We start from the raw sequence: 25,079 nt of genomic DNA, 5'->3' as shown, positions 1-25,079 counted from the left end.
ATGTTGTGGTGGGTTGATAAGTGCTGGAAAGAATCATTTAGAAGGTTATGGAATGAAGTGGTTTCAGAATCACAAGTGTTAGAAGGAGGACATTTGGGCCATCATGTCTGTACTTGACTGCCAAATGACTTAATGCAACTCCCCAGCCTTTTCAGTGACTGGAGTTATGGATGTAAAGTGATTCATGTAAATATTAAAGGGACGATTTAAAACAAAAGATGTTATGGGCCAGAAACACTCTGTTTGAAAAGGCAATAAACTCGGAACCCTCAACTCACTTATTTGCAGCTCAAGTCCGTTAACCTGCAGGGCCAGGATGGATCATATGCTGCAAAGAGGGATTAGGCTGACTCCAGATGTAATAATGTGGCCTCTTTCTGTACCATAAATCTTGGATGATTCTTTAATGAGCTGTTGTTCAACAGCAACCAGTGTTCATGCCTGTGCCTACAGTGTGGAGCCTGAACCTATTCTAAACATCCAAACTGTTTCTTTAAATAACAACTGCTTTTCCTCACAATCACAGACTTTGTGAGCCCACTTTTGACGTGATGAGTTTTCATTGACTGTATCTGGCATCCAGTGAACAACTCTCCAGAATGAGCACCTTCAGAAGTGATGGGGAGATAGTTCACAAGCAGGGAGGTGCTACTTTGCAAGGGTTAATCCAGTGACTAATTTGTCCATGAAAGAAATGCTGATGCCATCCTACATTATATATGGGAGGTTTATAAATTACAGCTGGAAGTGAGAGCAACAGCATTGATTCATTCCTAGTGCTGGTGATCTGTTGTATTCAGAATTGGAGGAAGTGTACTGAAGTGATCATTGTCTCCCATGTATTGCAGTCACAAGACCCAAGGGTATTGAGCAAGCTAATTTCTGACCCATCAGCTTGCATTCTGGGCTTCCTGAGAAGGTTGGGTATGTGCTCACTTTCGACCGTTGGTGTCATATCTGTATCATGCTGATGCCTTCCCATCTTTCACTCTTTAAAGGGATGGTCTGCCTTTACCGATCCCTGTCCTCAGATCTTCATTTCCTGTGGTTGTCCCTACCTGCTGTGCAGCTTTCTCGTGGTAAGGGTCAGTGAGACCTGAAAACTCGGACAGTGTAATCGATAACTCTTCCTTTTATTGGTCAGTGAGTGGAAAGCAAATAAACATGAGTCTCCATGTACAGGCTAATCTGAGCTAGTTGTTCCTCATGTCTGGCTCTCTGATTTCCTGTTGATAGTGACTCCTTGCAAAGAAGGATCCCCACCTCCTTTGCTCATGTTTGATTTTGGTCCTATTTTGTTTAGTTCTTCAGTTTGACTGGAAAGGTTCCCCACATGCTTGCTTCAGGGGCTGTAGTGAGGCCTGTTTATTGGGGTGCGTTATCAGGGTTGTGTGAAACTTTTCACATTTTCTCATTCTCTACCCTGTATTTTTCTGTTTTTATTTTATTGGTAGGGAGTGGATTATACATTTTCAGTAAATGAATAGCTGGATGCATTTGTGATTTACAGGAAATGGTTGGTTGCCAGTGTTGAGAAGCAACTGCTTGGTGAACATCTGACAGCTATTCTTCAGAAAGGTAAAATCAACACAGAAAGACTAAATATATTTCTGTTTAACTTCCTCTGGTAACAATCTGCTGGCTTTCCACTGCATTTGGCTAAATCTGCCTGACTAACATACTAGGACCCCACACTAGCAGTACTTTATTGATTTTTCTGCTGTAAGTTATTTTTGCAGAGGTTTGTAATGGCATGGCTGTTACCTACATTCCTATAGAGCAAATGTTTGATCTTCGCATGAAGCATTGCTGTGCAAATTGTTATGGTACACCATTTTTGTTTTACTATAATTTCTCTGCTGTCATACACACTCCAGCTCCTTGACTTGAATTCCCATTTTCCCAGCCCAGGCTGAACCAAAGTGTGCAAGCATCTCCGCGTCGTGTTCAACGCCAAGCCTGATTTCTAGCCCTGTTAACCTCTACAAAGAGCATGTATTCATCTCTCTAACTTTGCCAGCTTGCCTTTACCTTGGGCTGTCTGCTGTGGAAACTCTAGAGGTCCAGGCTAAATTGCTGCTGTATTTCTTACGTCAGCTCTCCATCTGCCATTCTCCATAAGCACCAACTGATCCAAAACTGGTACTTGTGTCCAGTCTTGCACAAATCATTGCTAAATGCCTGTTGACTCTTGCCCTGTCCCAATATGCCAGCTTTATAATTCTCATCTTTGTGTTTAAATTCCCACCCCACCAAAACCCCATAGCCTTGTCTGTCCCTACCTCTCCACTAGCCCTATAAGAAGCCCCCATTCACCAATTCATCCATTTGTCCATCTTTTCACTCCCCATCAGTGGCTGTATCTTTGAGTGGCTACACCAGTTTCTCACATAAACCATGTCCTTCCAGCTTCATTCAGAGCATTCTTAACACTCTGCATAGCTCAGATTTACAGTGCTTTCTAAATGGCTGTTGTTGGGAATAGTGATTTGACATTGCATCATAGCTGGTGGTTGTTGCAGGCCTCAATCAACTACTCGATGAAAACAGAATAGTGGACCTCGCTCTTCTCTACCAACTACTCAGCAGAGTTAAAGGTGGTCTGCAGGCTCTCCTGCAACATTGGAATGAATATATCAAGGTAATTCTTCAAAATATTGTCTGAGCTAATCCTTTTAGACCATAAGATATAGGAGCAGAAATAGGCCATTCACCTCATAGAATCTGCAGTTTCCTGCCTTTTCCCTGTAATCCTTGATTCCCTTACTAATTAAAAAAATCTATCTCAGCCTTGAACATACTTAACACTGCCTCAAATGCCCTTTGAGGTAAATAAGTACACAGATTCACTAGCCTCTGAGTGAAGAAATTGTTTCTCATCTCTGCCCTAACTGGGTGGCCCTTAGATTGTGGCGCCTGGTTCTTGACTTGTATTTTTGGAATGCTATTTGCATCTTCTGTGCAAAGTATTTATTCAATCCCTGTGCTGTTTCCTGGTTCCTCGTTATTTCCCCGGCTTGTGAATTTCAATAAGGTCATCTCTCCATCTCAACCACTGTTCATAAGATAATCCCTCCATACCTGGGATCAGCCTGGTGAACCTTCTCTGGACTGCCTCCAATGCTAGTGTATCTTTCCTTAGATATGGGGACCAAAACTGTTCATACTATTCCAGCTGTAGTCTGACTTATCCTTGCATAGTTTTAGCAAGACCTCTATATTTTTATATTCCATTCCTTTTGAAATAAAGTCTAACATTCCATTTGCCTTCACTACTACCCACTGAACTTGGATGCTAAGTTTTTGTGACTTATGCACAACACTTCTGAAATCCCTCTGCTGTAGCTTTCTGCATCTTTCCCCACTTAAATAATTTACAGCTCCTTTAATCTTCCTGCAAAAGAGCATAACCTCACATTTTACCAACTTTTATTCCATCTACCACGTTTTGGCCACTCGCTTAATCCTACCATATCCCTCGGTAGACTCTATATCATTCTCACCATTCGCCTTCCCACCAAATTTTGTGTTCCATAAACTTGGCAATGTACGTTCACTTTCCTCTTCGGAGATATTATATATACAGTGTAAATATTTGTGGCCCTAGCACAGATCCCATTGGCACACCATTAGTTACAGGTTGCCATCCTAAAAGTTCCTCCCACCATCATTTCCTGTTTTCTTATTAGTATTTCCCTGGCATTAGTCTCCAAGGAGCCTACGTTCATAAGGAAATGGCACAGGAATTGAATAAATACTTTGCATCATCTTCACATTGCAAGACACCAACAGCATTCCAACAATTCTAAATAATAAAGAGGAGACGGAGAAGAAATAAATGCAATAACTATCACAAGACAAAAAGTACTAGGGAAATTAATAGGAACTTTTAGGGGACTTGACAGTGTAGACATGGAGAGATTATTTCTCCTTGAGGGAGAGTCTAGGACCAGAGGCCACAATCTCCCAGTAGGAGCCACCCAGTTAGAGATGAGAAGGAATTTCTTTGCTTGGAGGGTAGTGAACCTGTGGAATTCTTTACCAGAGACGGCTGGTCTGTACCTTTTTATATATTTTTCTTTTAAATTCTCTTGTTATCTGCCTTGATATTACTTGCAAGTTTACCTTCTAAATTTATATTTTTTCTTTAGTTATCTTTTGTTGGTTTTTAAACTCAATCTTCTGGCCTACCACTAATCTTTGCCATATTGTATGTTTTTCTTTTATCAATTGGATGCTATCTTTAACTTTCCTGGTTAACCATGGTTGGCTTATCTCCATCCCAGAATCCTCCTTCCTCACTAGAATATGCCTTTGCTCTGAGCCATGAGCTATTTTCTTAAATGTCTGCCATTATTTGTCAACTGTCTTTACTGCTAAATCCCTTTCACACTCCACTCTAGCCAGCTCTGACCTCATTCCTTTTTAATTGCCCTTATTTATGGAAACCAGCCACATTTGGATATGTATAAATTGTGTTATCTCCATACTCGGTTACATAATCAAAATATATAAAGTACCCCCAGCCCAGGTAACCTGGAGAGTTCTGGACTTTTACACAACAAAATATTGGTGCACTTGACACAGTCATTCTAGTTTCAAAGTCACTGTTTTGTAATAGCAGGGGTGGTTGCAAAAGTTTTCAATTCCTCACTGACCACAGAAGATTGGAGGGTAGCCAGTGTGGTGCTATTATTCAAGAAGACAGCAAGTGATAAATCATTAAATTACAGGCCACTTAGTCTAATCCCGGTGGTGGAGAATCTATTGGAAGCAATTCTGCAAGAAAGAATTAATTTGGATGTGGACAGTCAGGGATTAATCAGAAAGAGTCAGCATGGTTTTGTTAAGGGAAGGTCATGTCTGACCAACTTGATTCAATTTGTGCAAGAGGTGGCCAGGTGTGTAGATGAGGGCAGTGCTTTTGATGTAGTCAGCTTGGATTTTAGATGGGCTTTTGATAAGATCCTGCATTGGAGGCTGATAGCAAAGGGAAGAGCCAGTGGGGTCCAAGGAAATTTGGCAAATTGGAACCAGAATTCACTGAGTGACAGGAAGCAGAGGGTGATGGTTGAGGAGTCTTCTTCTGACTAGAAGCCTGTGTCCAGTGGAGTCCAACAGGGGTCAGTACTGGGGCTCTTGCTGTTTGTGCTTTTATATAAAGGATTTAGACTTGAATGTAGGAGAGTTGATCAATAAGTTCATTGATATGAAAATTGATGGAGTGATGAATATTGAAAAGGATAGTCTTAGATTACAGGATGATATAGATGGGTTGGTCAGATTGGCCAATCAGTGACAAATGGAATTCAGTCTAGATATATATGAAGTGATGCCCTTGGGCAGGACAAACCAGGCAAGGGAATGCATGATGAACAATAGTACCCTGGGAAACACTGAGGATCAGAGGAATCATGGTCCCTGGGAAACACTGAGGATCAGAGGAATCATGGTGTGCAAGTCCACCAATCCCTTGAGGTATCAGCAGAAGTGGATAAAGTGGTGAAGAAGCTACATGGTATACTTGCCTTTAGGTGAGGCTTACAGTTAAGATCAGGGGGTTTCTGCTGGAACTATATAAAATGTTGGTTAGGCTACAGCTAGCGTATTGTGTGCTGTTCTGGAATCTACATTATGGGAGGAATGTGATGGCACTGGAGTGAATGCAGAGGAGATTTACCAGGATGTTGCCTGGTGTGGAGAGTTTGTTATGAAGAGAGATTAGACAGAATGGGGTTGTTTTGCTTAGAGCAGAGGAGATCAAGAGGGGACATGATTTAGATGTATAAAATTATGAGAAGCATACGAGAGACAGGGAGAAACTTTTTTCCCTCTGTAGAGAGATGAATTACCGGGGGCATAATTAGAAGGTTTAAGAGATGTGAAGAAATCTTTTTCACCCAGAGGGGAATCTGGAACTTACTGCCTATAAGGGTGAGAGAGGCAAAAACCCTCATAGCATTTAAGTATCATTAAGATGTGCAATTGAGATGCCAAGGTATACAAGGCTACGAACTCTGTGCTGAAAAATGGGATTGTAATAGTTTGGTAGTTGTTTGAATGAGCTGAGCCAAAGGGCTTTTTACTGTACTGTATATCTCTGACCCTGAGATCAGTGTTTAAAAGCAGGAGTGAAACCCTGGAGAATGATTTCCTGATTAGCTATGATTGTTCAAAGTGCATACCTCTCCAACATGCCGCATCTGATCATAATCATGTTGTAGTGGGTCTCTCCATTGCTTCCTTCATCTAAAGGTTAACGATAATACAGACTTTGCTTTCTTTCATTTTACTTTTGTGCTTTACTTCACTTTGCTTACTCGGGGCATCCTGCACCCTCTCAGTTACTCAGCTGGAAGTTTAGCAGAAATGTTTCTGCCTCCCTTGAGGAGAGGGAGCATGCAGGCTGACCACTGTCTGCCTCCAGCTGCCTAGACACTAAGCTGCACCATTCCCTTTGCACCTTCTCTTCTAGCTCCCTTTTCTTCTTTATGGTGCTTCTTCAAAACCTACCTCTGACCAAGTTTTTGGCCATCTGCTGTCATGACTTGATGTCAAGCCATGTCGATGCTCCCATGAGCCACTTTGAGGCTTTTCACTCTGTTTTAAACACTGCATAAATACAAGGCTTTATTTGTGGAAACATGGTGATTTTCTTTTTCTCTTGAGTGAACCACTTTTTAGAATGCAGAAGACTTTGATACAGTTAGAATTTGTACAGTCTCCTCGTATACATGCTTGAAGGTTCAGAGAGACAGCAGTCCCCACCTAGTTAATGGCACATTAACTCTTCAGACAAATGATAATGTTTAAGAAGACGCCTCCATACTACTAGACTGTAGGAATTTGTATACCGTTTAGAGAATGAATTCAGCACATGTCCTCACATGTAATATGTCTATCCAAACACAGAGCCTCAGAATTTGTATGAAATGATATTTACTTTGCAGACCTTTGGCAGTATGATTGTGGTTAATCCAGAGAAGGACAAGACGATGGTTGAGGAGCTGCTAGACTTCAAAGATAAAATCGACCGTGTCATTGAAGTGTGCTTTCTTAAAAATGAAAAATTCGTCAATACAATGAAGGAAGCTTTTGAGACTTTTATAAATAAGAGACCCAACAAGCCTGCTGAGCTGATAGGTAAGGCTAATCTCTTGTATTTAATAACTATGGCGATGAATTTTAAACTGTTGCAGGAGTTCCCAATATCACCACAGATACTTCTATAATACTGTTCATAAAACTTACATTTACATGTGTAAAAAATTTGTTTCTATAGTATAGATTGCCAGTAATGATTTGGCCCTTCCAGAAGTGCTATTAATAAAAACATTGTGCAATAATGTGTTCCACCTTTCACAATCCAGCATCTTGGCTAACGCTACTGCCTTGCCAGTTTCCGTCCCCTACTGGTTTCATTCATTATTCATTCCCTGGACGTGGCCATCACTGGCGAGGCTGGAAATGATTTCCCGTTCCTAGTCAACCACATTGAGTATCAAGTTGAAAGAAAATGAATACAATACTGCAAAGATGAGAGGCAGAAAAGAAAATTGGATAAATTTTAAAAACCAGCAAATGACTACAGAAGTAATGAGAGAGAAATTTAGAGTGTGAAAGAAAGCTAGATAGAAATGTGAAGATAGAGTTTCTACAATTATATGAAAAGGCAAAGAGAATGTTGGTTGCTTAAAAAGTGAGATTGGGCATTTTATTGGTTCATTCATGGGATGTGGGAACAAAAATTACAGAAGAATTCTATACCTGCCTACACAGAAGTCACCAAAAGCATCCCAAGGATTTTGGAAAGTAAAAGAGACAAAAGGGACAGAAGAATTTGATATGATAACAATCACGAATGAAAAATTACTAGGAAAACCATTGGGACTAAAGGCTGACAAGTTCCCTGGTCCCTGATGCTCTGTATCATGAGACCAAGGATGTAGGTGCATTAGTTGTAATCTTCCAAACCCTAGATTCTAGAAAGGTCCCGTTGGATTGTAACAACGTAACATCTCTACTCAAAAAAAGGAGACAGACAGAAAGCTGTAGGCCAGTTAGTCTTAACATCTGTTATCGAGAAAATGCTAGAATCCTTTATTAAGGCATCGCCAGGGTGCAAATTTGTTGGATTCCCTATTTTCTTTTATTCTGATTTTCTAGTTCCCCTTTTTCCACTGTTAAAAATCTCCTCTTAAGCTGTTGTTTTGGCCAATGAGCCTCGCTTCCTGAGTGGCTTTAGTATTTTTATATTGTGAAAGGAAGCCATTCGTCCCATCTGTCTTTTACAAGCTCTTCAAAGAGCCGTCTACTTAATCCTATTATTCTGCCCTTTTCTCCACTTTAATATTAAAAATTTCTCTGACTTTTTAAAAAAATTTGTTAATTAACTGGCAAATTGGTAGCATAAGGTTTCTGTGCACAATGAGACTTTTCAGAGTGAATCATCACTGATATATGATTTCATTTGTTTATAGCCAAGTATGTGGATTCAAAATTGCGAGCTGGAAACAAAGAGGCCACAGATGAGGAACTGGAAAGAATGCTGGATAAAATCATGATCATATTTAGATTTATTCATGGTGAGATCTTCTCTCTGATTTACAGCTGGTTTGTCATTCCTGTTTATAATGCAATCGGTTTGTTTTTGTGGACCTCAAAATTACTTCTCTCTTGGATAACAATTGCCTCAGCCAATATAGTAATTGAACAACTGGGCTCCAGCAAAAGCCTCAATGATCAAGTGAATCAGTTCAGTTTTTTTTTTTCTATTTTCTTAATAAGAAACTATTTGTTTGCAATACTGTTGAAGTAAAAGGTTTCAAATGTCAGTGTTTTCAGTGTCAGCAATATCAGTGCTATCTAGGCACAGTGGTTATTGAGCCCTTGCACTCATAGGTAGTTTCTGCCTCTAATCACCACCTCGTGGCTTCTTTTTGAGATGCCTGAGAGCTTAGGGGTGGCAGTGACCTAGTGTATCTGTAATCCAGATGTTCTGGGGACATCAGACGTTGTTACCCTGTCCAGCCTACATACGAGTCTAAATCCACGACAATGTGGCTCACCCTTGCAGTCCTCTGCGCAATAAGTAATGTCTCATCCCATAAAAGAATATAAAAGAAGGTACAGGCAGATAGAGTCAAGTCTCATTGGGAGACATCCTGGGTGGGCGAACAACTTGTCAGCACCCAACTTCTGGATGGATACCTCGAGTATTTTTGCAACAATGTAAATCCAGTGTCTATGCAACTTTACAAAGTGAGGACTTAACTACCAGTGATTGTGGAGTTTGAATGCACAGAGTTTACTGGTACTTTGGAGAACAGAGTGGAAGGGGTCATCAGAAGAGCTGAGTTTTACATAATCTTGTAAGATCAAACCTGTTGGCACTAGATGCTGCATTATTTTTAAAGAGATGTTGATCATTCATAAAGTGAGTGGATAGCTGGGGCACGAGGCTGGCATGATAATCTCTCTCTGACAAATCACCAAGATGGAATAGAGTTGGATTCTAATCAGCACCATTCTTGCTTCATGAGTTTCAGTTAGATTTCATGAAGGCGTAACAAAGTTCGCCTCTATAGTTTTGATGAGCTTGTTGTTGAGGGCAGACATGTGAAATATGATATGTGGCTACCTCCTGGCTTCCCTGCTCACCTTGATCCCATTCCCCATAATGTGAGGTGCTTGGTACAGTATCCACCCACACTCCATGCCTATCAAGGGCCTTAAGTGGCCAGTTATTGCAATACTGGGTGGTGGATGGCGGGTGAAAGTGGACAGGCTGTTTTGTTTTTATAACTTTGTTGAAAAGGTAGGAAGAAAGGTTGTGCGGGGGCAGATTATTTGAGATGGGGCTGTCCTGCACACGTCAGGAGCATCCCCCATAGATCTTTGTCTTTTGTTTCTCCCCTGCCTGATGCCCCATTCCCATCAGTGCCCTTGACATGCCTCCCTCCAGGCTCCATGTCGTTGTCTTTGGTGAGGATGGTACTTGTTGTGGAACTGCTAGACTACCAGTTCAACTGGTAGCTCTGAGGGCAGGACTTCCACTGAGGCGATGGACATCCCATGTTTACCTCGACTTATTTTGCCTTAATGTTGAATTATGCTGTGTCCCAGATTCAAGTTGATTTTCATTTAATGTAAATTAATCTGGGTACTAATATTTACTTCCTTTCCAATAGGTAAGGACGTATTTGAGGCCTTCTATAAGAAAGACTTAGCAAAACGTCTCCTGGTAGGGAAAAGTGCTTCTGTTGATGCTGAGAAGTCGATGCTGTCCAAACTGAAGCATGGTACGTCAGCACAGCTCCTGCATAACTCTAGGGTGGTCTCGTCCTCTTCTCAGTAACCATTTCTGTGCAGTTAGAGATGTCTGGAGCTCTGACCATTTCCTGTTTTGTTCCTGTAGAATGTGGTGCTGCCTTCACCAGCAAATTGGAGGGAATGTTCAAGGACATGGAGCTCTCAAAAGATATTATGGTCCAATTTAAGCAGGTATTCTTGCCGGCGGCTTGTACTTTTTTGCTTCTCTTCTCCCAACCCTTCATCCAAAGCTTGTGAATGGGGATAGATTGGAGAAGGGGGAGGGACAACGAGACCTGGATATCCTTAGATAGCTGTCGCTGAAAGTGATCGTGTAGGTGCAACAGCCAATGGAGGTAAATGGTTTGTTGGCTTCACAGCAAGAGGATGCAAGTCCAGGAGCAGGGATGTCTTGCTGCAATGGTACAGGACGTTGGTAAGACCACCCCCAGTGTATTATGTGCAGTTTTGGTCTCCTTCCTTGAGGAAGGATGTTCTGGCAATGGGAGGTGTGCCACAAAGGTTTAGCAGACTGATCCCTGGGATGGCAGGGCAGATGTAAAGAGAGACTGGGTCGGTTAGGGCTATATTCACAGGAGTTTAGAAGAATGAGGTGATCTCATGGAAACCTATAAAATTCTAACTGGACCACCCAGGGTAATTACAGGAAGGATGTTCCGAATGACTAGGGAGTCCAGAGCCAAAGGTCACAGTCTTAAGATACACAGTCTAAAGGGCAGCACAGTGACTCAGTGGTTAGCACTACTGCCTCACAGTGCCAGGGACCTGGGTTCCATTCCACCCTTGGGTGACTGTGTGGAGTTTGCACATTCTCCCTGTATCTGTGTGGGTTTCCTCCGGGTTCTCTGGTTTCCTCCTGCAGTCCAAAGATGTGTAGGTGAGGTGGATTGGCCATGCTAAATTGCCCGTAGTGTCCAGGGATGTGTAGGTTGGGTGGGTTAGCCATAGAAAATGCAGAGTCAAAGGGATGGGGTGGGTTGATGTGGACCCGATGGGCCAAATGGCCTGCTTCCATGCTGTAGGGATGCTATGCAAGAGAGATTATCGACGACTGAGATGAAACATTTCTTCACCCAGAGAACGGTGAGTCTGTGGAATTCTCTGCTACAGGAAGCAGTTGAAGCCAAAACATAGAATATTTTCATAAAAAAGTTAGATATAGTTCTTAGAGCTAAAAGGATCAAAGGGTATGGCAAGAAAAGGGACAGCCATAATCATATTGAATGATGGAGTGGGTTTGATGGACTGAATGGCCTGATCTCTCCTCTAAAACCTACCTCCCTATTTTCTATAACCTACATTTCCTTTTATCTGTTCTCTCTATCTTTGCATACCTTCTTTGTCCCCTTTTCTGTTCCCTCCTCATCCTTACAAAAAGTGACTTTCCTCCCCTGTTGTCTGTCACCTGTCTGGAGCTCTCTTCTGTGCCCGTTGTATGACTACAGCTGGCTTCAAAAGCCATAAGCATGAACTTCAAGGGGGAAGATTAATCTTGGGTGACATGAAAGCCGCACTGAATCACTCTTCCTCCTGGTTCCCAGTGTGTGCTCACTGGCCAGCAGAAATCGGCCTCCCCTCTCCAGTCTTTTCATGGCCCAGGAGCTCTGTTTGATTCAGTCAGGCAGAGACTAGTTAATTCAGTACAGTCAACAAACTGCAGGAACCCACTGGTATCACAGGATTCAGCATAATCAACGATCGAGCCAAGGATGAGAAAATGTAGAGCAAAATCTTCCGTATCTGCCCAGGTAGTAGGTGGTGGTGTTTAATCAAAAGTGCTGATTAGTTGAGGGTTATGATTTTTCGATGAACTTGTGATGACATGTTTGCTAAAGCACCATAAACAATACAGGAGTGCTGAAATACTGTGAGGGCACTGAGGGAGCATGATTGTGCAGAACACTGGGGGCAAATGGAGACAGGATGAGGAGCTGTTGTTATTACTATTATTATTATTATTTAAATACTCCTAATCTGAACGTTTAAAGTGTGGAACAGAGGGTTTGCATTTTATGCAGAGGCTGAATAGACTGGGACTATTTTCACTAGAGCGTAGGAGGTTGAGAGGTAACCTTATTGAGGTTTATAAAATCATGGATACAGATAGGGTTAATGGTAGGTGTCTTTTCCCTAGACTGGGGGATTTCAAGACTAGGAGGCATATTTTTAAGGTGCGAAGAGAAAGATTTTAAAAAAGACAGGAGGGGCATTTTTGTTTAAACAGAGAGTGGTTCATGTGTGGAAAGAATAAGAAATGTTTGGAGGGATATGGGCCAAGTGCAGGCAGGTGGGACTAGTTTAGTTTGGGATTACGATCGGCATGGACTGGTTGGACTGAAGGGTCTGTTTCTGTGCTGTATGACTGACTTGTTTAAAAAAATCAAGCTGTCAGAAATTCGGTTCTGTAGAGTATTTCTGGTTAATGGAGGGCACGGTGACTGGAGGTTTACTATACTGCTTTCAATTTGGGTAGGACTGATCTGGGTGGCATTAATACAATCTTCAGTTGTGTGCTTTCTATATTTCAAGCGCATTTACTATCAAACTGAACTAATCCAGACTGAATTGGACAGTGAATTTATAATTCAGAAAATAAATTCTTCCTCATTGACTCATTTTCCACAAACTGGTGGCCAGGCACATTGGGAGAGGATGAGCAGGGTCATGGTCTCCACCTGGACAATTCAAATCGTAGAAACGTTCTGGCTCTACAGAAGGTCATTCAGCCTGACACATCTATGTCTGTCCTGCTCACCCCCTTAGTCCGCAACAGAAAATCAGCTGTTGCTACTCTGTAGCCTTTTTCCTCTGCAAACCTTTTCAGGTACTTGTCCCTTGGGAAAGCCTTAATGAAACCTGCCTCCACCACAATCACAGGTAGTGCATTTCAGTGCTATCTTGTTACTGCATTAAAATTGTTTTTCATCAACTACATTGCCTATAGCTTCTCTAGCCACTCGCCTTGTGTTGGCGTCCTCTGGTTCCCCATCCTTACACCAACAGGAACAGTATCGGCCAAAGTACTCAGTCCCTGCCCCTCGTAATTTCAAACACCTCAAACAAATCATCTACTCTCTTCCAAGAACACCTCAACTCCTCCTGGTCTATCATCGTGACTGATGTTCCTCATCCCTGGAACCATTCTTGTGAATCTTTACTGCATGTTGTCTAAAACTTTCATATCCTTCACAAAGTCTGGTGCCCAGATGTGGATTCAATGTTGCAGTTGAAGCCAAGCATAAAATTTATCATAACTTCCTTGTTTTTCTAGCTTAAATCATAAAGCTAAGGATCCCATATCACTTTATTGACCATTTTCCAATACCTCCTGTAATTTGTACACACATTCCCGGGGTGTCTCTATTCTTGTACTCCCTTTATAGTGTAACCTTCATTTTAATATTTTGTCTGCTTGTTCTTCCTACCAAAATGTGTCACTTCAGGCATCTCATCTGCTATATGTCTGCACATTCACCCAGCTTGTCTGTGTCCTCTTGAAGTTTAGCACTATCCTCCTCTCAGTTCACAGTGCTTAAACTTCAGTCAGGCACAAAGTTTGAAATTGTGCCTGGCCCTTGGGGAAACCCTGCTCTGTATCTTTGTCAGATCTGATAAGTAACCGTTCACCACAATTCTGTTTTCTATCGCTCAGCAACTTAATAATCATGCTGTCACTGTCTCCTTTATTCCATGGGCTTTAATAAAATATTTTTGCAAGGTTTGTGTACGCTACATCAGCCACATTAATCTCTTTGGGCTTCTCTCTTCATCATAAAGCTCAGTCAAACTGTTTAACACAATTTATACATGACAAAGCTGTTCTGGCTTCTCAGGTGACTGTTAACTTTGACTTGGATTATTATTTCTAAAAGCTTTCTCACCACTGGGTAACATGGTGGCTCAGTGGTTAATACTGCTGCCTCACAGCACCAGGGACCTGGGTTCAATTCCAACCTTGGTGCGACTGTCTGTGTGGAGTTTGCACATTCTCCCCGTGTCCATGCAGGTTTCTCCGGGTGCTCCGCTTTTCTCCCACAGTCGAAAGATATGCAGGCTAGGTGGATTGGCCATGCTAAATTGCCTGTAGTGTTCAGGGATGTGTAAATTAGGTGGGTTATAGGGGAATGGATCTGGTTGGGATGCTCTGAGGGTTGGTGTGGATTTGTTGGGCCAAAGGGCCTGTTTCCACACTGTAGGGATTCTATAAATAACTAAACCAACTGGCCTGTTGTTACTGGGCTATTATTTGAAAAAAAGGTATAACATAATTTCCAAGTTGTCTGGCGTCACTGCTGTATCTGAGAAGGGTTGGACGGTTATGGTCACTGCCTCCCTGTCTTACTTCCCTATGATTCATTGATGATCCATCTGGTCCTGGTCACTTAATAACTTGAAGCTTTTTGAATGCCTCTTCTTTATCCAGTAGTAGCCCATGTAATGTCTTAATGACCTCCTCCTTCATTCTGACTTTGACAGCAGCATTTTCTGTGTTAAAGACAGATGCAGATACTCATGTAGTACCTTGCCACAGTCTTTGTTTCCATGCATAAGCTTCCTTTGGGTCGTTAATCAGTCCGATGCCACCTTCTCACCAACCTTTTACTATTTATATGTTTAGAGAACTGTTCAGGATTCCCTTTCATGTTAGCTGCCAGTCTCTTATCGTATTCTGTCTGCATATGTTGTTTCTTTTTCCAAGTTCCTTCTGAAGTTTCTATATTCATCCCTCTTATTGCTATTATCAACATGACATCTCACACCCTTTTGCCACTTTACCTAGCAGGCTGTCTCTGTCATTATCTAGGAAGTCCTGAATTTGTTTGTCCTACCTTGTTTTTATCAGACCATGTCCTCTTTAAAGGCAGCCTGTTATTGCATTTATAGCTTTGTTTGCAAATCTTTGATTGCAGTCTTCCTGAGCCAGATCTATCTTCTCACAACTGAATTGACTCTCCTTCGATAAAGTATTCTTACACTAGTTTACTCGAGATTTCAGGGGATAGAAGCAGAAACAAGCCACTCAGCCTAAATAGTCCATACAGGTGTTTCTGCTCTACTTGAGATTCCTGCCATCACAAAGCAGACCCAGCTGTTAACACTTTCCTGATTTGTAGGCCCGCACATTTCTGGTATCATCCTTGTAAATGTTCTCCATACCCTCTCCTATACATCTATGTATAATATAGTGACCAGAACTGCACACAATACTAAGTGTGGTCTAACCAAGGTTCCATATGGGTATAGCACAATTTCCCTACTTTTCAATTCTGTCTGTAGAAATAAATCTGTGTTTGGTTTCCTTGTATTTATGGCCTTGTTAAGCAGTGGCACAACTTTCAATGATTATTATGTTTCTTATATTCTGAGAACCATCTATTGTTCTAGTCTCCTTGCCTAGGCCATACGTCCTGCAAGTAATAAGTTGCCTCCACAGTCACCTTACCAAATGTACCACGTCACATCTATCTGTGTTGAACTTCATTGGCCAATTATTTCCCCAATTTATACCACTTCCCACCTTCTGCCACTCTGAATAGCTAACCTTTGTTCTCACTTTCCATTATCTTTATTGAAGACTGGCAATCCATTCAGTCACTTGTTTCCTAGCTCCACATTGTCTAACTTTATTGATTATTCTGCTGTGAGGCAGCTTACTGGAGGCTTTTGAAAATCCAGATAAATTGCATCACCTGCATTGCCATTGTGTACTCTCTACCTTACTGCCTCAAGGGAGCAAGAGTTTTCCTTTTGAATTCTATGTTGGGCTATTCGCTATAATATTCCTCATTTCTAAGTGTTCTTCCATTCTCTCCTTCAGCAAAGATTCCATTTTTGTTTTCCTATTTCTGGTGTTAGGTTGACTGTAAGCTTTTGTTGATTTTCCTTAGTCTCTTACAAAGCTGACCTAAATCTGATGGTGTTGTGATCACTCTTCCTTACATTTCCAGTATAATTGAATCACAGACGTGTTACAATCCAGATGGAGGTCATTCGGCCCATGTGCTAAATTGCTTCCTGGTTTATTCCCCAGTTTCAGTACGAAAGGATAAGAATAGGACCAGTCAAAGAGTCATAGAGCTGTACAGCATGGAAACAGACCCTTCAGTCCAACGCGACCATGTCAAACAGCTATCCTAAATCAATCTAGTCCCATTTGCCAGCATTTGGCCCATATCCCTGTAAACCCATCCTATTCATTTAGCCATCCAAATGCCTTTTAAATTTTAAAAGATCCCTTTTAAATATTTCCGCTCTCACCTTAAACCCGTACCCTCTAGTTTTGGACTCCCCCACCCCAGGGAAGAGACCTTGGCTATTCACCCTGTCCATGCCCCTCATGATTTTATAAACCTCCTGTAAGGTCACCCCCTCAGCCTCTGACACTCCAGGGAAAATAGCCTAATGTCTAATCAGTCTCTCCCTATAGCTGAAACCCTGCAACCCTGGCAACGTTCTTGTGAATCTTTTCTGAACCCTTTCAAGTTTTACAACATCCATGCTATAGCAGGGATACCGGAATTGAACACAGTATTCCAAAAATGGCCTAACCAATGTCCCGTACAGCCGCAACATGACCTCCCAACTCCTATACTCAATGCATACCAAACACCGCCTTCACTATCCTGTCTACCTGGGGCTCCACTTTCAAGGAACTACGAACCTGAACTCCAAGGTCTCTTTGCTCAGCAACACTCCCCAGAACCTTACCGTTAAGTGTTTAAGTCCTGCCCTGATTTGCCTTTCTGAGATGCAGCATCTCAACTTTATCTAGCTTAAACTCCATCTGCCGTTCCTCAACCTATTGGCCCATCTGATCAAGATCCTGTTGTATTCTGAGGTAACCTTCCTCATTGTCCACTACACCTCTAATTTCAGTGTTATCTACAAACTTGCTGACCAAAGCTGCTTTGTTCACATTCAAATCTTCCTGGAACACTTCTGACCTAAGGCAAAGGCGATTGACAAACAGGAGTAGGCTTCTTCTCATTCCCTCTGGTAGGACACAGCTCAAATGAGGTGGTAACCTTCAGGCCACACCTAATGCTCTTGGCTCAACATCCATCTGGTGACAATCCCAAACTAACAAGTGTTTTGCTATGGTTTGCCGGGCATTGATAATGGGAAGTCAATTTCTGCATTTCTCTCTACAAAGGGCGTTTTCAGGGTGCATGTGATCCGAAGGTTTAGTCATCTCCTTTCCCCAGGCTGCACACTTTCCCTGTTTCTGGTTGAATAAGCAAAGCCAAGGTTTCAGTGCATTTTGCATCACAGTTTTGGGGAAAGCTAGTAAGGCATCTAAATTTCAAGAGCTTAGTTCTTGATGTAGTAACATCTGTTGCTAATGAATATATTAATTAGCTCAGAAAGTCCAAGGAATTATTGGTGATTTTAGACACTGCAGCGTGACTTTACTGTATCTTCTCTTTTTGGTGCTTGAAAATTGTGCCAAGTTACTCTTTAAAGGTAAACTGCAGCCAAACTCTGGTTCTGCAAACATTTCTCGTGGTGAATTTGTAGCAGAGTTTATGTTCCTCAGCAAGGCCAAAGCCAGTCTGTACTTAAAGGAGCGAGGGTCCCATAGTAAAATTCGCATACCAGCATCAGGTTTGACGATCAATCCTGTTTCTCCGTTTAATTTTCTAAGCATCAGTTTTATCTTCTACTTCTGAAAAAGTCTGTAATTTCTGCCTTGACATCCATGCCATGTTCTTCCTAATGTGCGAATTTTCTTCTGCCATTTCAGTACATCCAAAACCAGAGTGATCCAAGCAAGATAGATCTGACAGTCAACATTCTGACAATGGGATACTGGCCAACGTACACACCCATGGAAATACATTTGCCTGCTGAGGTAAGTGTAATACTGGCATCTACAACATATTACAAAATCCACAGCTGAATGAGCTAAGCTTCCCTAAAATTTGTAAAACCATTTGTGTTGTTCCACAACTCAGCTGGCACTACTGTTATTCAGTATGAACAAAATTGATTTGGATTTTAGAATCTGAAATATAGTACCTTCGCCATCCTCTACAATTTATACAGTCATAGAGCGTGGAAACAGACCCTTTGGTCCAATCAGGCCATGCCAACCATAACCCTAAACTAAATTAGTCCCACTGCCTGCACGTGGCCCATATCCCCTCCAAACATATGTTATTCATGTATTTATCTAAATGTCTTTTAAATGTTGTAACTGTACTCTCATCCATTACTTCCTCTAAAAGTTCGTTCCATGCATGAACTACTCTCTATATAAAACAGTTGCCCCTCATGTATTTTTTTTAATCTTTCTTCTCTCACCTTAAAAATATGTCCCCTAGTCTTGAAATCCCCCACCTTAGGGAAAAGACACCTGCCATTCACTGTACCTATACCCCTCATGATTTTATAAACCTCTATAAGGTCACCCTTCAAAGTCCTACACTCCAGTAAAACAAGTCCCAGCCTCTCTTTATAACTCAAACCTCTACCTCTCCCTCTTTCTCCCTGAACCTCCTTGGAAACTATTTCTTTAACAAGTTTTTAGACATATGCTACAGTATTCTCATATTCTAAAAGAATTGTTTATTTGAGAAAAATTCCCTTCGTGTACAGTGTTTTCCGCACACCAGTTCATCAGAAACAGAGAGAAATAGCTCTACTCATGAAATCTTTCCAAATATTTGCCCGCATTTTGTGAGCAGCACCAGAGCAAAGATGTTCAGCTTTAAAGGAATCCGCAAGCAAATTGGGAACAAGCTGAGAAATCCGTTTCACTTAAGCAGTTTTAACTAACTGGGCGGTGTGGTGGCTCAGTGGTTAGCACTGCTGCCTCACAGTGCCATGGACCTGGGATAGATACCACCCTCAGGTGACTGTCTGTCTGTGTGGAGTTTGCACATTCTCCCCGTGTCTGTGTAGGTTTCCTGCAGGTGCTCCAGATTCTCCCACAGTCCAAAGATACGCAGGTTAGTTGGATTGGCCATGCTAAATTGCCCATAGCCTGCACATCCCTGGACAGTGTGGGTTAGCCATAGGAGGTACAGGGTTAGAGGGATAGGGTAAGGGGTGGGTCTGGGTAGGATGCTCGTTGGAGGGTCAGTGTGGACTCGATGGGCTGAATGGCCTGCTTCCACGCTGTAGGGATTCTATGACTTACTGATTCCTATAACGGAGAGGGTATGAGGAAAGATTAAACCTTTATCTATCTGAGCTTAGAAGAATGAGACAGGATCTTATTGATCCTGAGGGAACTTGACAGGGATGATGTTTCCCTTGTGGGAGACTAGAATTTTAAAATATCAGCCTTCCACTTAAGATGAAAATGAGAGCAGCATCCTCTGAGGGTGTTTTAGTCTGTCGAATTGTCTCCCCCAGAGACCAATGGATCAGGTCATTGAGTATTTTTTAAGACAAAGACAGATTCTTGATGAACAAACCTATTGAGTGGGGTGGGTGGGGAGAGGGGACATATTGCAGTTGGTCTGGTAGATGAGATGATCAGTTGAGGTCCCAATCCAATCAGTGATGACCTTGCTGTATAGTGGATAATAGAAAATAGTGCCCCACTCCTCCTACGAATTGATATGTTTGTTTGAAGTGGGGGAGTGCCTTCGAGGGGTGAGTCATTGTTTTACAGAAAGAAAGGTTGGGGTGAAACAGGTCAGTGTGTAATTCGTCCTGTTGAACCAGGCTGAGATACTAATGAAGGGAAAGAAAGTATTACAGTTCAGTTTCTTGCCTTTTATAATCTGTGATCACTCTTCTCGTTTCTGTCCCAAGTCAATGTCTTTGCTCACACTTAACATTTTGACTGGTATTGAAAACTCAATCTCAAAAACTCCTGAGCAAGCCCCTATGTTTCAAGAATATCTACCTGGGAAGAGTGTTGGAGAGTGGAATATAGTTTAATATGGCTGTCGTTGGCATTTCTGGACCCACACCTGGATCAGGCCTTATTTCCAAGTCCTACACTGGTCAGGAACCCAGTTATTGTTTTTATTTTCTTTTCCCCCATGTAATTTCAAACGTCTTCTGTTTCCCACACTTGAGCCATTGGCTTTTATTGTCAATCTCAAGGAGGAGGAAAAGGATAGGGAATCATTTGGAAACAAAGGAATAAGGGCAGATGACTGTGAGGCATAGCAGGATCATCAGTGTGGAGGGGGACACTGGCTGGCTATGTCTGTGCAGGAACGGGACATCCAGATTCTCCTGGAGTACTGTGTCCTGTGGTCTGCTACTGGGAGCTGTGTCCCAAATATTAAAGGAGGCCTAAAAACTAACTTGAAAATTCGAGTCAGTCTCTGACGACCGTAATCCACCTTTTAAACATAGTAACAACTTAGCAGCGGATTCAATAACCAGTGATTACGATCTGGAATGTGCAACCTAAAAGGCAGTGGAAGCAGATTTGATAATTACTTTCAAAGAGACTTGGATAAATACTTAATTGTGCAGGGTGATGAGGGAAGAGTAGCTCTGAGTCAAACAACCAACACAAGCATGAATGCCCACGTTCTGTGAAAATGGCTGTGACATCTCGACTTCATTGTAATGTTTACATATCTATTTTTATAGATGATAAAATTGCAGGAGGTATTTAAAACATTTTACCTCGGAAAGCACAGTGGCAGAAAACTCCAATGGCAGCCAACATTGGGGCACTCTGTTTTGAAAGCGGAATTCAAAGAGGTAATGCTTTAGTCATGGAGAATTGTTTCTTAAATCTATCTTGTTGCATACATCTATAAACATAATGATCATTGTTTCTTCCTGTTTATCCTATCAATGTCTTTCATCTTCTCAAATAACTTCATTCGACCATTCCTGAATCTTTTGATCTATGGAACACAAGCCTAGTCTGTGCAAGTTAACCCTTCTCCCCCGGTTTATTCTGTTTCGCATCTTCAAGGATCAGTCGAACTTTCTAAGGTGTGATTGTCAGAACTGAATACAGTACTGCATTTCTGGTCTATTCAGAGCTTTGGACATAACCTCCACCCCATTATTTTCCAGCCAAACAGTAGCCTTGTTTTAATTGTGTTTCTTTTATCTATTCACTAACTTTTAGTGGTCTGTCTACCTTTCTCCTAGCTTGCTGAGATCCTCCATGACTTCTGTTGCTATTTTAAACAATATTCTATCAATCATTTTTAGATTCACTGAGAATAATTACTCTTTACATTGAACTCTATCTGACTAAGTTTTGCCTATTCACTTATTTACCAATACCCTTTGCAACTTGCTGCCACGTTTAGTATTTGCCATTAATTTGGTGTGATTCCGTTTTAGTTCAGTCTCTATTTGGAGCCTTATTAAATGTTTTCTGGAAGTTCACATAAATGACATCCATTCGCACCATCCCAGCCAACACATTCATATCATTTACCTTAAAAACAAATTAGGTTCATTATGCAGAGTGTAGACGTACAAATCACTTCTCTCGCGCGCTCTCTCACGGTCTTTCACTTGCACTGGTTAGTTCCCATTTGTTTAATTGTTCAGTCACTGTAACTCCAGTGACAGTAGATGTTGGCCTAAATGGGCCTGTCATTCCTTGTGTATTACTCCAACCTTCTTATCATTTGCAGGTCGCTGAGGTGGCTATTAAAGTGAATCTTGCGCAGGTTCCAAGCCTGCTTGTTCATTTTTCACACTTCACTCTTTAGTGCAGCTCCTTTCTGGAATTCATCCCATTAGAGAAAGAGTATATTAAACAAGTACTTAAGTGGGAGGAAGTGGTCGGAAGATGACTTCAAATGAAGGCGGAGAATACATTTTATTTTAAACAAAATGGACAGCGACTAATTTCACATGAACTGTTCTCATCATCAGGCCCATGCCTGAAATATTAACTCTGTTTGGAAGAAGGGTCAGCAGACCTGAAACGTTAACTCTGCTTTCTCCCCACAGCTCTGCACTATTTCTCCAGTAATTTGTTTTTGTTTCAAATTTCCAGCATCTGCAGTTCTTCGTTTTATTGAAATATTAATTTCTCTGTTCTCTCCTAAGATGATGCCTCACTTAAGATGCCTCACCTAACTTTGCTGAAGTTTCTGTTCTTTGTCACATTTTCAGTATTTCCTTCCGTTATATCTCCCTGTAGAGCTTATTCATGTAACTCATGCATAGTACATTTATTGACATATCCTAAACTCTTTCATTCAAAGTCACTTTGTTCATCTTGTGATGAAACCGGCTTACAATAAGTTACCACTTTGGCATTGTGTTCAGTTACTATTTAAATGAAGTATAATGTAGATTGGGTTGCTGGAGTAACTTGTGTGTACTTATTTGATTACATAGTGCATTAATATATAGGTTCCTATGTAGTATCTCTGTGCGTACAATTCATAGTATATAAATAATGCATACTGTCGATATGATCACTTATGGTGTTGACTGTTTTGTTCCATTCTGTTGGGACAATGGTGTATTCTTCCAGTTTATCTGCTTGACACTGTTATCCTCAGTAATCAGAGGATGCGATGACCTAGTGGTATTATCGCTGAACTGTAAATCCAGTGACCCACATAATGTTCTGGGAACCCAGGTTCAAATCCTGCCATGGCAAATGGTAGAATTTGAATTCAATAAATACCTGGAATTAAGAATCTAATGATGACCGTGAATCCATTGTCAATTGTCGGAAAAACCCATCTGGTTCACTAATGTCCTCTGGGAAGGAATCTGCCATCCTTACCTGGTCTGGCCTGCATGTGACTCCAGAACCACAGCAATTTGGTTGACTCGTAACTGCCCCCAAGGCAATTAGGGATGGGCAATAAATGCTGCCTAGCCAGCAATGCCCTCATCCTGTGATTTTCTTTTTGTGTAAAAATTGGAGCCTGAAGTTATTTTGCTCCTGCTTTATCCCAAGCTCTGAATTAGTGTTTCTTTAATGTACACTCTAGGGTAAAAAGGAGCTGCAGGTTTCGCTGTTCCAGACTTTGGTGCTGCTTATGTTTAACGAGGGAAATGAATTCTCTGTGGAGGAAATCAAGACTGCAACCGGCATAGGTATGGAAGGAATTCAAAATTCTTTGCATTGACAGTTCAATTTTAAATGTACAAGTGCACTGGAAATTGTTCAAATTGGTGTAGATCTAGCAATCTGGATTTTAAAGGGAGAACGTGTAGAGAGGTAGGTTAACTTTGGTATATATTCATGGGATGTGGCATCGCTGGCTGGGCCAGCATGTATTACTGATCCCTTACTACCCTCAAAAGTGGTCATGTGCTGCTGCCTTGAACCACTAAAGTCCATATGATGTTGACTGCCTGTATCAAACAAGAGAGAATCTAATCAATTCTGCTTAATACATTACCGTCATGAATCCCCCATGGTCAACATCCTGGGGGTTACTATTTACCAGAACCTGAATTGGACCAGTCATATAAATACAGCAGCTTCAAGAGCTGGATCAAAATCCTGGCATTCCCTCCCTGAGGGCATTGTGCATCAACCTACAGCAGCTGGACTGCAGTTTAAGAAGGCAGGTCATCACTACCTTCTCAATTTCAGCCAGTAACATCCACGTCCCACAAGTGAATAAGGAAAAAGCTGCAGGTCAGACTTTAGGAATCCTGCAGCAAGTAACTCACCACCTGACTCCCCAGAGCCTGTCTCCCCACCATGTACAAGGCGCAAGTCAAGAATGTGTTGGAACACTCCTCATTTGCCTATGTGAGTGTAATTCCGACAACAGTCTAGACTCCACACTGTTCAGGATAAAGCACCTCACTCGACTGGCATCCTGTCCGTCACCTTCAATATTCACTTCTTCCACCACTAATGTACGGTAACAGCAGTGCGTACCATCTACAAGATGCGCTGCAGCAACTCAAAGCTCCTTCAACAGGACCTTCCAAACCTGTGACCTCTGCCACTTAGAAGGACAAGGACAACAGATACATGGGGAACACCACCACCTCAAGTTCCCCTCTAAGCCGTTCACCAACCTGATTTTGAAATATGTCGCTATTCCTTCAGTATCATTGCATCAAGATCCATGAAATCTCTAATGGGTCTACCTACAGGACATGGACTGCAGCGGTTCAAGAAGGCAGCTTACCACTTCCTCCTCCTCATGGGTAATTAGGGATCGGAAATTAATGGTGATCCAACCAGCAAAATTCACATGCATGAACAATTCTTCTGAGTTTTTTTTCCTCATCTGGAGCGTTCTATATTAGAGAATCATCACAATCTGCCTCTGAGAACGAATACTTTTTTTTAAAATCAAATAAAAATGGTTATAAAATTACACAGGGGAGATAGTAGGAACTGCTGATGCTGGAGAATCTGAGATAACAAGGTGTAGAGCTGGATGAACACAGCAGGCCAGGCAGCATCAGAGGAGCAGGAAAGCTGACGTTTGGGTCTGGACCCCTCTTCAGAAAAAAAAAATTACACGTTGTTCCTGGTTGTGTGATGTTATATGACTGATGGAGCCGAGTGTTCTAGCTTGTTTTCTTGCGTGGCCTCAAATATGACATTCATTTGCATTTTGGATCAGCTTGTAGACCACTAGTGGATCTGTGGTCCATGCTGAGAGCGCCACTGGTGTTGGACTGGGACATAGAGTCTAGAGTTATACAGCATATGGTTGAAAAATCAGAGCCAGACCTTGCGGAAATAAAAATCAGAAAACATTTCCATATGTGTTGGCAGAGTTTTGGGTCTGTCTTCCCCATGCAGTAATTGACACTCAATGAATTAGTTTTAACTCTGAGCTTGATTGATTTTTTTTTTTGTTAAC

General features: G+C 41.7%; 1 protein-coding gene across 3 annotated transcripts in view; it reads left to right on the top strand.

Moving 5' to 3' along the window:
* Window positions 1–25,079, top strand: part of LOC109931898 (cullin-4A-like) — a 42,872-nt gene that overhangs the window by 9,073 nt on the left and 8,720 nt on the right. For 2 of the 3 annotated variants that reach the window (XM_048603337.1, XM_020531167.2), the window contains 9 exons: window positions 1,511–1,578; window positions 2,523–2,641; window positions 6,951–7,143; window positions 8,481–8,585; window positions 10,191–10,301; window positions 10,418–10,503; window positions 18,077–18,184; window positions 20,896–21,009; window positions 23,232–23,337. In XM_048603337.1, coding sequence (XP_048459294.1) covers window positions 1,511–1,578; window positions 2,523–2,641; window positions 6,951–7,143; window positions 8,481–8,585; window positions 10,191–10,301; window positions 10,418–10,503; window positions 18,077–18,184; window positions 20,896–21,009; window positions 23,232–23,337 — 1,010 coding nt within the window. Of the gene's footprint in view, window positions 1–848; window positions 926–1,510; window positions 1,579–2,522; window positions 2,642–6,950; window positions 7,144–8,480; window positions 8,586–10,190; window positions 10,302–10,417; window positions 10,504–18,076; window positions 18,185–20,895; window positions 21,010–23,231; window positions 23,338–25,079 lie in introns of those variants that run through there. The other variant, XM_048603338.1, reaches the window with a different exon arrangement.

The sequence above is a fragment of the Rhincodon typus genome, chromosome 11 (genome assembly GCF_021869965.1).
Source record: "Rhincodon typus isolate 14 chromosome 11, sRhiTyp1.1, whole genome shotgun sequence".
In the NCBI taxonomy this organism is placed as follows: Eukaryota; Metazoa; Chordata; class Chondrichthyes; order Orectolobiformes; family Rhincodontidae; genus Rhincodon; species Rhincodon typus.
Note: the sequence above shows the minus strand (reverse complement) of the source record. Positions and strands in the feature narration are given on the sequence as shown.